The sequence below is a fragment of the Peromyscus eremicus genome, chromosome 16_21 (genome assembly GCF_949786415.1).
Source record: "Peromyscus eremicus chromosome 16_21, PerEre_H2_v1, whole genome shotgun sequence".
Lineage (NCBI taxonomy): Eukaryota > Metazoa > Chordata > Mammalia > Rodentia > Cricetidae > Peromyscus > Peromyscus eremicus.
The window spans coordinates 2,672,300-2,683,719 of NC_081432.1; the positions used below are offsets into that span (position 1 = coordinate 2,672,300).

Below are 11,420 nucleotides of genomic sequence, written 5' to 3' on the forward strand. Positions count from 1 at the left end.
CTTAGTATTTTATTAAACCAATTCGAGTGAAAAATCTTTACAGTTTACAAGAGCATTATCCCACAGCAGTCAATTCTCTCTTTCTACCTCTATCTGGATTCAGCGATCAAACTCAGGTTGTCAGGCTTGGTGGCCAGTGCTTTCATAGTCTGCTTAATCACATTGCCACTCACTTCTTTTGTTGTTCCCTTCCTTCCTTCCTTCCTTCCTTCCTTCCTTCCTTCCTTTCTTTCTTTCTTTCTTTCTTTCTTTCTTTCTTTCTTTCTTTCTTTCTCTTTTTTCACTTTTTTTTTTTTTTCCTATCGAGCTGGCCTGGAACTCAATATTTAGACCAGGCTGGACTAAAAACAGACAAAGATCATTCTGCTATGCCTGTGTTGGTATTAAAGGTGTGTTCCTCCTCATTCAGCCCCCCACCTTTTGAGACAGGGTTCACAAAGCTCAGGCTGACTTTGAACTCTATGTAGCTGAGGATGGCCTTGAGTTCCTGGTTATCCTGCCTCCACCTCCTGAGTGCTGAGCTGGCAGGCATGTCACCCTCCACACAGTGTCAGGGTCCTGTGTCACATGCACAGTCCCCTGTGGCTTCTGTAATAGTGCTTATTGTCAATGCCACTGGCTGTGTCTCCGATCCCTAGGGGAGGACACAGTGGACACCCCAGTCAGGCCCCTCAGTGTCCTGTCAGATGTCTGATCTGCTCCTGTCATTGCCTTCCACCCCCATCCCCCACCCCACGTGGAAGTCATAGGCTGGGGACCCAGGAGGAGATAAGTTTGTAATATCAAGGCTCCTGGGGTCCAAGGTCCCTTCTGTGATGCCTGGAGTGGGGGTTTGGCAGGGCTGGGGATGAGGTGGGATGGGGGTGGGGACAGGGAGAACAGGGTTCTGGAAGACCTACCTCCCCTCCTCTCGGTTACTGGAGCTGGACAGGGCTCCTGACATCACGTCCATTTGCAGTTGTGACAGGAGTTGACATAACTCTGGTGAGTGCAGCCCAGCTCCTGATGCTGAACAGAGACTCAGTGAGGTGTCTTTGTCCTCCTCCTGTCACCTCATGACATTTCCATAACATGGGGAGACCTCAGGATCTCCCCAGCAGGCAGGGTTGGAGGGGGCAGGGCTTGGGTTGGGTGGGGTGGGTAGGGATGGGTGGTGAGGTGGACTTTCTCCTTTTCCTGATAGAGAAAGAAACACGCAGAGGGAAACACACCCAGTTCCCATTACCTTAGCTTTCAGTTTTGATGGCCTGAGCTCCAATTGCTCTGTGGACTGGGAGGGCTCTGCTGAAGCAGGCCGTGTCAAAGTCTTTGTAGAGGCCATGAGGGCTGTGCCAGCCTCTGCTTCTTGTCTGCTGCCTAGAAACCTCGAACCTGTCGGAGATGTGGAAACCAGAGCCTGGCATTGGGGAGAGCTGAGCTTAGAGCTGTGAGCTCATCTTGGAGCATCTGAACTCTGGGAGGAAGATTTGAGGTCTGCTGGGTCCCCTGAGGCCTTGAGATGTCCCCCATGAAGTCACAGTCTTCCAGAGCTGGGAACCAAGAGAAGCAGGTAGGTTGGCTTTGAAGACACCTGTGGGCCCAAGGAAGGAACCAGAGCTGAGATTGTGTTCAGTGAGTCCCTGCAGGTCACATCCCTGGTGTCTGAGCCTGGACACAGCTCACAGGTCCCTGCGTTTGTCCTTCTCAGGACTTTAGGCTTCCCCTTCCCCCACCCTTCTAGACAGCAGGTGGTTGGGGCAGACTAGGGTTTGTTTATGTTCTTTTCAAGCCTTTCTTCACCATGTAGGGTCTTTATCAAAGACAGAGACTATGAGGCCAAACCTGTCAGTGGACATGTGTGTGTGGCACCTGCTGAGTGTAGGGTGATGGCTTGGAACCATGGAGGGACTGGGCTGGGACTGAAGTATGGACAAACGCCACAACCAAATGCCAGGACAAGGCACTTGTGAGGGTCACCACACCTTCTGGGAGACATGTCTGTCTCTGAAGCTGCCCAGATGATGCCTGGTCACAATTATGGCAGGGTAGAGGCACAGGTGGCAGCCATGCTGTTCCTGAGGGACGGGCTGGACAGAGGCTCTGTGTCTCGGGGGTCACAGGCAGTATGTGGATAATGGAGAGCTGAGGTGATGGTGTCTACTCTGAGTTCCTCAAGGTGTTGAGAATGGCAGGGTAGAGTTTGGCTGCACTGTGGATGGGGATGGGAGGGAAGGAAAGGAAAGGCTTCCTCTCAGATGACTTGGATGTCCTAGTTCCTCAGTCTTGTTCAGCAGGGCTGAGAGGAACTGGGGCATGGAGTTTTGTCAGTGTTGGGCTGTTGGGTTCTTCACCCCTGTTAGTAGGGATGTGTTTTGTCTTGTGGGGCTGACACCAGCCCTGATGATTCTCTCCTTGCTGAAGTGTTCAAGATCTGGGTGAAACCTGCCTCCTGCCTGCTGCCCAAGGGTCTTCGTCTATCATACTTGTTTTTCTCCCCAGCTCTGAGGACATGGAAAATTGCTGCCAACATGCTCTGCTCCGCCATTTCACCTGCCTGTTTGTCCTTGCCCAGCTGCTTACCTGGGTGTCCACAAGTGAGTGTGTCCTGGTCTTCCTTCCCATGGCTCCCTCTAGTGAGTGAGATCTGTGGAGTACTTGGCTGTTCAGAAGTGTATGAGACTCATTAATACCTGGGATCCAGGATGTTCATAGTTTTCCCTTATAGTGAATTAATAACAAAAATCTAGGCTGAGCATCTCTGCATCAGCATTGGAGAGAATGAGACAGAAATATTGTGAGTCCTTGGCCAGCCCGAGCTCCATAGCCACACCGTACCTGGGGAGGATAGTTGGGACCATAGCCTTGAAGCTGGCAGTGTGCCTGGGCTGTGAGGAGCTGCAGAGGCCAAGGTAGGTAGGAGCAGAGTGAGCCATGGAGGGAGAAGCAGGAGCTGAGTGTGGGAGGTCCTGAGGTGGGAGCAGCCCTGTGGGTCCTGGTGATCTCTCGTGGACGATGCAGAGTCAGGACTGAGCTTTGAGCAGGGCAGCAATAGGGCTTTGACTCATGTCACAGAAGTGGAGGTGGGAGACATCAGGCAGGAGTCCTGGTCTGTTGAGTGGCAACAGTGGATTAGAGCCAAATGGAGCAGCACAGAGTGATGCCTGTAGCTCTTTGGGGTCCCCCAGTGTCTGTAGCTCTTTAGGGGCCCACAGTGCCTGTAATCACAGTCCTCCAGGCCTAGAGAGCCAAGGGCACTCAGAGTGACATAGGTTATCTTTGTTCTTTATCAAGAATTGACTGAGGCTCTGGGAATGCTCTTGGGTTTTTTTACAGACATTGCCTTTGGCTCCATGCATTTCATTTCATGTGTATGGGTGTTTTTCCAGAATGTATGGCTGTGTTCCACATGTACGTCTGATGCCCACAGAGACTGAAAGAGTATGATAGACGTTTGTGAACTACCAGAAATTGATCCTGGGTCTTCTGGAAGAGTAACCAGTGCTCCCAGCCATTTCTTCAGCCTCTTGCTCTATGTTTTAAAGTTCACATATAGTTCAGTGGAGAAAGATGTGGGCTGATAGACTGAATTCAGGGTTGGGGTTGGGAGTTTTCTGGGTGTGATTCAAACATCAAGGAGTTCTACCTCTCTCAAGTGTGTCTCAAAGCGTGAGCATCTGCAGGGACCTTATCAAATGCATGATCTTAAGCTTATCTCAGACCTACTGAAGCTGGCACTCCGGGCTGAGATCCAGTTACTTGAAAGGCACCCTGGTGAACAGGTGCATTCAAGCTGGAGATTGAATGCACAAGTGATTTTTTTTAATGGAAGGTTTTGGGGCCACAGGCACGACAGGTGAGAGAGTTTCTACTGTTGTTGCTTGTTTGTGCTGTTTTGGGGGGCCTGCCACCCAGCTCCCACCTAAATCACACATGGAGACTTATTCTTAATTATAAATGCTCGGCTTTAGCTTGGCTTGTTTCTGGCGATCTTTTCTTAATTTAAATTATCCCTTCTACCTTTTGCTGCTGGACTTTTTCCTTTTCTTCCTTCTATATCTCTTTCTTTGTTTCTTTCTCTGTGGCTTCTGTGTAGCTTGTCAGCTGGCCCCTGATGTCCTCCTCCTTCTCTGTCTACCTCTTCCTTTCCCCAGATTTCTCCTCTTTCTATTCTCTCTGCCTGCCAGCCCTGCCTGTTCTTTCTCCTGTCTTGCTATTGTCTGTTCCGTTCTTTATTAGACCATCAGGCGTTTTAGACAGGCACAGTGGCACATCTTCACAGAGTTAAACAAATGCAACATAAAGAAAAGTAACACACCTTAAAATAATATTCTTGTGGGGCGTTTACTCACAGCTCCCCAGAGTTTTCTTGAGTGCGAGCAGCAGGAAATATTAGATAGGAGGATTTATTGCGGAGAATCTTGCGGAGATAAACAGATAGAAAATAAAGGATAGCCTCGAGAGGGCCTGGAAACTTTTCCAACGGGCCCGACTGTCTTTGCCCCAGGGTTTTTATAGAGACGCCAAGGGGTGGAGCAAAAAACCTCCTCCCCCAGCACAGCCAAGTGCAGACCATCCCAGACACCTGCACTCAGGCCCATGGTCCTAATCATCCTCTATGCAGACCTGCGGGGTAAAGCCACGAGGAACCAGAGAACGGGCTCCCACATTTTCTACAACATCTACCATGGTTTATGGGCTACACTGCCATAGTTTGAAGATTTCTTGTATGTTAATCTTGGATGCCTAATCCACAAAGCCTAGAACAACGTCATGTAGCCTTTGCCTCCTGCTTCCAGGATCCTCACTTTACTGTGGGTGTTCTCTGCTTTGACCCATGTCTCTTCAGCCCCCTCACTGCTACATCTGTGTCCACAGAGGAGTTCCTGGTGTTTGGTCCCTCAGACCCCATTGTGGCTGCTCCAGGTGGGGAAGCCATACTTCCCTGCTCCCTGTTTCCAGTCATGAGTGTGGAGAATATGGAGGAGTTGAGGTGGTTCCGCTCCAGATTCTCAGAGGCAGTATTTGTCTATCGGAACCAACAAGAGCAGAAGGAAGAGCAGATGGCTGAGTATTCAGGACGGACCTGGCTGGTGAAGGACCAATTCCACCAAGGCAAGGCTGCTGTGCGCATTGGAAATGTCCGGGAGCCAGACAGTGGGATATACATCTGCTTCTTCAAACGTGGTCTCTTCTATGAAGAGGCCATCTTGGAACTGAAGGTGGCAGGTTGGTGAACTGATCCCTGTTCTAAAGATGTTGAGTGACCTGTGTGGGAGGAAACTAAGGGATCATGTCATTCATCTCCTTAATTTATTGAATGAGGGGAGGTCTCATGTAGAGCAGGCTGTCCTTGAGTCAGCTGTGTGGTGGAGGGTGACCATGAATGCCAGATCCTCTTGCTTCCTCCTAGGTGCTGGGCTCATAAGCATTGTCTACCATACGTGCCTCTGGTCCATCATTTTTACTTTTATTTACTTTTGATCCCCCATTTTTATATGAGGAACAGGGACTCATTCCTACATCCATTAATCCAAATTGTGCTGGTCCTTGCTCTGGGGACCAGAGACACCGCCAGTGTCATATAAATACCAGTGATGGAAATTCATATTTTAGAGGAGTAGGCAGAAAAATCAGAGTGCCTCAATGAGAAATCAATGTTAAATGATGATCAATGCCCCAATGAGAAGTCAATGTTAAATGATGATCAATGCCCCAATGAGAAGTCAATGTTAAAGGATGATCAATGCCCCAATGAGAAGTCAATGTTAAAGGATGATCAATGCCCCAATGAGAAGTCAATGTTAAAGGATGATCAATGCCCCAATGAGAAGTCAATGTTAATTGATGATCAATGCCCCAATGAGAAGTCAATGTTAATTGATGATCAATGCCCCAATGAGAAGTCAATGTTAAAGGATGATCAATGCCCCAGTGAGAAGTCAATGTTAAATGATGATCAATGCCCCAATGAGAAGTCAATGTTAAATGATGATCAATGCTCAAGACAAATGAGTGAGTTGAGTAAGGAAGGATGTCAGGGTTTAGTCTTCTCTAGCGGGGAGCTGGGTGTGGGCCTGCTATCCCAGGGGTCACAGGTATGTGGAAATGGAGAGATGGAGCGATAGTTTCTACATCTGGGCTCCCAGAATCAAATCTCTTCTGTTTCCTCTGGATCTTGTGGTTGAACAAAGAGTGGCCTGTGCTCTGTCCCCCATAGTAGACCCTGTTATCTTTCTTCTGTTGGGCATTTCCCAGGAGTGCCTTTCCTCTTCAATTCCTATGTGTCCCGGGAAAGGTTCTTATGAGACACATAGGTGATCCTGGTGTACCTGAGTCCAAGGTGTCTTTTAAGTCTTCACATGTGTCCTCCTGCAGTGATGGGCTCTGTCCCTGAAGTACACATCAAAGGTCCAGAAGACGGTGGTGTGTGTGTGGTGTGCATGACTTCAGGGTGGTACCCGAAGCCCCAGCTGCAGTGGAAAGATTCCAGAGGGGAGAGGCTCCCAGCATCCTCTGAGAAGCACACTGAGGATGCTGAGGGGCTGTTCAGCATGAAGACCACATTGGTGGTGAGAGACAGCTCTTTGGGGAATGTGACCTGTTCCACCTTCAATCCCATCTTGGGCCAGGAGAAGGCCATGGCCATGTTCATCCCAGGTGAGGGCTGTTCCTCACTCCTACAGAGCTTGGGAAGTGGATGGCCTTCCTGGAGTGTGCTGGGCTGACTGTCCTCAGGTGTGCCCCTCACTGGCTCTCTGCCTGGGCCACAGAGCCCTTCTTTCCTCAGGCTTCTCCCTGGATGCCAGCTTTTGCCGTGAGTGTGACCATGATGGGGCTTCTGGTCTTAGGGTCATGCTATTTTCTCAGAAGAGAACATTTAGCAAAGCTGAAGTTGCGGCAGGAATGGGAGAATCTGCGGCATGGGCAGGAGTCATTCCAGCAGATAAAGGAGGCTGCGCTGAAGACCACAAGTAAGTCATGACAGCAGCCCAGGACTGGGCCAGCGTCCCCAGGACGATGCAGTGTTCGGGGATCAGAGTCAGTGGCCAAGAAAATCCAGAGAGGATGGCTGGAGTGCTGGGGTGGTCAGGTCGTCTTCAGTTTAGACACTAGGAAATAATTGTGTTTCCTGTTTTTCTGTCAAGTGCACAGACCTCTTCTCCCTGTTTTTCAGGCACACTCCAGGAAGAGCTTGGTGAGTCATGCTTTTCCTCCTGAGCCCTGGGTATCCCCTCAGTAGCCCAGTAGCTCACTTGACTGCTGTGTGTTGTTTTTCAGATCGGAGGAAGGCAGCTTACAGGGCTGGTGAGTGACTGTCCCAATGTCCCATGGTTCCTTGTGGCACATATGGTCAGGTGTGCCCTCTCTTTTTCTAGGCAGAATGGGAACCACTTTGGGAGACAGAAGTGGAAGGTTCAGGGAAGGGGAAGCCCAGAGCTGGAGGACATGTGACTCCTGGATGTGTCCTGTGCCCTGGGTCTTACTCCTGTCTACAATATTGCTGACTTTTGGCTCCATTAGCTCTAGACTATTGTCTGCACCTCAGAGCCAAACCACAGTATTTAAATTTCATTAAAGAAGATGTCTCAGTTAGGTTTCTATTGCTGTGATAAAACATCATGACTAAATGGAACTTGGGCAGGGAAGGGTTTATTTATCTTACACATTTTCACATCACAGTCCATCACTGAGGAAAGGCAGGGCGGGAACTCAAGGCAGGAACCTGGAGCAGGAACTGAAGCAGAGGCCGCAGAGAAAGGCTGCTTACTTGCTTAATCCCAACCCCTTGTTCAGCCTGCTTCCTGATAACACTCCAGGACCACCTGTCCAGCATGGCTCTGTCCACAGTAGGCTGGCCCCTTCTACAATAATCATCATCCAAGAAAATATCTCACAACCTTGCTTACAGCTGTGCTGATGGGGGCATTTTCTCAATTGAGGCTCCCTCCTTAGAGATGACTCTAGCTTGTGCCAAACTGACAAAAACCTAACCAGCACGAGGTGTTTATGAGCAAACGAGATCACAAATGGAGTATGACCTCCACCCATTCCACATTAATCCTCCGGGGAGTCTGTTTCCTTACCTCTGAAGGTGTGGATCAAAGTGATGGGCAGAGGCTGGATTGCTGACCTTGGTGGGAAGGGATGGTAAACTGGGTGCTCCTGGTGTAGTGATGCCTCACTTTAGAGATATTTTACATGAGGAACACTGGGCACTTCACCCAAGAACTCACTTCTTGTCTATGTTTTATACACATTCTCCTTTTCCAGCACATCTCCAAATATACCTTTTCAAAAAGTGCTGATGGCACAATGTTTTTTTGGCAATTGTATAATCATTTTATTCTCTCATATAGTTTCCCACACATCAGGTGTCTGAGTTAGGGTTTCTATTGCTGTGAAGAGACACCATGACCATGACAACTCTTATGAAGGAAAACATTTAATTGGCTTGCTTACAGATCAGAGGTTTAGTCCATCATTGTCATGGCAGGAAGCAAGGCACCATGAAGGCAGACATGGTCCTAGAGAGAAGCTGAGGGGAGTTCTTCCATCTTGACTCACAGGCAACAGGAAGTGGTTTGTCTTACTTGAGCATATATGAGACCTCAAAGCCAGACTCTACAGTAACACACTTGATTCAACAAGACCAACCTACTCCAACAAGGCCACACTTCCTAGTAGTGCCATTCCCTTTGGGGGCCATTTTCTTTCAAGTCATCACAGTAGGTTTTGATTATTAACAGTGAAGCTGAATAATTATAGAATACTTTTATTTTTATTATTTTAGTTATTACGTTTTGGGTTTTGAAGTAAAGTCATACATTTGACAGCTAAAAAGCCACACAGCATCAGATCAGTGGGGGAACTAGCCTACAACACCATCTTTCCCATCCGTGATCCCGGGAATTTCCCACAATCCTCTGGTGCCTCTGCATCTTGCAGGAGCCAGCTCCTTAGAGTCCTCTGTCCTCACCTTAAGAATGGAGGGAGGGACAGGTTAGTAGACTGTTCTTGGGGCTGTTCTGATTGAGTTCTCAGGAGAATATGTTCCTTTACAGCCTGGAGGAAGGCCCAGCTGTATGCAGGTACGTGACTATAGTAGAATGCTATGGTCTGGGCAGAAAACATGCCTTAGTTTCCCATGCTGTGATGAAACACCATGACCAAAGGCAACTTGAGGAGGAAAGTGTGTGTGACTCACACTTCCTGTCCATCTCCACAGCAAGTCAAGGCAGGAAGTCACACAGGGCAGGAATCTGGACTTAGGGCTGATGCAGAGTCCATGGAGGAGTGCTGCGTACTGGATTGCTCCTCCTGGCTTGCTCAGTTTCTTTTCTCATATACTGTATGACCACTGTCCATGGGATGCCACTGCCCACCATGGGCTAGGTTTTCCCATATCCATCATCAATCATCAGTCAAGAAAATGCTCAAAGGACTTGCCCACGGGCCAATCCTATGGAAGCATCTTCTCAGTTAATATTCCCTCCTCCCAGATGACCCTACCTTGTGTCAAGCTGACACAGAAGCTAGTCAGCACAGTGTAGCTGTTGTCCTCTTGAGCTGTCAGAATCTGTGACTCCCCAAAGCAGACCTGCACAAGACTGGGCCATTAATTTTCTTCATGGAGGTAGGGATGGGCTCATGAAGTCCCTTTCCCATTGATTTACAGAGAATTATTGGTTATTAGGAGAGAAAAATCACAAGACCCTCTCTGTCCCTTCCCAAGATTTTGTGTGTAAGTGTATATGTGTGTGTTTGTGTGTCTCTATGTATGCATGTCTCTCTGTGTGTGTATGTGTATATGTGTGTGTGTCTGTGTATATGTGTGTCTCTCTGTATGCATATGTGTGTATATGTGTGTGTTTGTGTGTATGTGTATGTCTCTGTGTGTGTATGTGTATACGTATGTGTGCATCTTTCTGTGTGTATTTTTGTGTGTCTCTGTGTGTGTGTGCGCATATGTGTTTCTGTGTGTGTGTATGTGTATCTCTGTGTATGTATGTGTGTGTATTTATATGTGTTTGTGTATGTGTATTTCTGTGTGTGTGTGTGTGTGTGTGTGTGTGTGTGTGTGTGTTTGTATATATAACAGGTACATTGTCCCCATACCTCCCAGGTCTGTGTTTCATAAGACAGCCACCGAGAAGATCGGTGTAGTGTGTGAAATCCCTCACATGACCTGTGCTTCTCTTGTAGATTGGCGCAAGGAACACTTCCAGGCCTGTGAGTGACTCTGTCTTCCTTAGGGACACTCTTCCTGGTCTTCCCATGGCTCTGGTCTCTCCTTCAGTCCCCTGTGGTGTTCCAGGTTGTGACAGCTTCAGTGGTGGTGGTGTGGGAGGCAGAGGGACAGCCATTAAGCTGGGTCTGGTTCTCAAGGACCCTGTGACTTTGTAACCCCTGGTCAGCCTTCTGTTCCCTTCCCCTGCTTGCAAGGCATGGGTTTGAGCCACAGGCTCTTCTGTGAGGGACTTGTCCCCCTAGAAGAAGCTAGGAGGCTTTGAGGTGGAGGTGGCACAGCTGTGGCCTTGTTTGGGGGCTGGAGAGGACCTCCCATGATTGGAAACTCTCCCACAGGGTCTGTCACTCTGGATCCAGACTCTGCCCATGCCAACCTTGCCATCTCTCAGGACAGGATGAGTGTGACCTGGAGAGATACCATTATGCACTTGGAAGGCCCCATCTGTGTGTTGGGCACTGAAGGCATCTCCTCTGGAAGATGTTACTGGGAGGTGAAGATAAAGGATGGAGTATTCAGCAAGTGGACTCTGGGCGTCTGGAGGGAAGATGTGGAGAAGCAAGGCTGGTACTCAGAGTGTCCAAAAAGGGGGTTTTGGACCGTGGGACGAACTAATAGTGGCTATTGGGCCTATGTTGACAGTGGGAGGGCTTCATTATCCCTTAGACAAGCTCCCCAGAGAGTGGGGGTGTTTGTGGACTACAGTGAAGGTGACATTTCCTTCTACAACATGAGTGACATGTCCCACATTTTCTCCTTCCATGAGGCTTCCTTCTCTGGGACTCTTTTTCCATACTTCAGGCTCAAGTCTGGAGATGTTTCAATGATTCTCAGCTCTGAGGAGTTCCCTGTGCCCATTAGCACTTTGCCTTCTCTGAAGGAGTCTCTGTGTTCCCAAAGGGAGGGGCTCACCCTAGGCTCTAGAGTTGTTGACTCTCTCCCAGAGGAAGAATCTCAATTCCTCCCTCTTTCCAGTGACACTTTGCCCCCATAGTGCAGATACAACCTCTATGTTGTCAGTGTGAGTCCTTGTGGGAATGTACAAGTGTGGTATTGTATTCCCCCAAATATTGTGCATGCTAATAAACTTATCTGGGGTCAGAGACAGAGCAGCCACAATATTAAACATGAGGATAGGTAGTGGTAGCACATGCCTTTAATCCTAGCATTCCAGAGGCAGAAATCCATGTGTTCA

The 11,420-nt window shown here is 48.7% G+C and overlaps 1 protein-coding gene across 2 annotated transcripts; it reads left to right on the forward strand.

Annotated features, from left to right (window-relative positions):
* Window positions 1–2,488: 2,488 nt before the first annotated feature.
* Window positions 2,489–11,219, forward strand: LOC131893803 (butyrophilin subfamily 3 member A2-like). 2 transcript variants are annotated; one of them, XM_059243895.1, is made up of 9 exons: window positions 2,489–2,573; window positions 4,855–5,205; window positions 6,355–6,636; window positions 6,750–6,950; window positions 7,154–7,174; window positions 7,258–7,284; window positions 9,042–9,068; window positions 10,183–10,209; window positions 10,564–11,219. In XM_059243895.1, the coding sequence occupies exons 1-9, from the start codon at window positions 2,489–2,491 to the stop codon at window positions 11,217–11,219; spliced, it is 1,677 nt and encodes a 558-aa protein (XP_059099878.1). The 2 variants fall into 2 exon arrangements, with proteins under 2 accessions (XP_059099878.1, XP_059099877.1); XM_059243894.1 differs by lacking the exon at window positions 7,154–7,174 and having other exon boundaries at window positions 6,750–6,954; window positions 7,220–7,284.
* The last annotated feature ends 201 nt before the right edge of the window (window positions 11,220–11,420 follow it).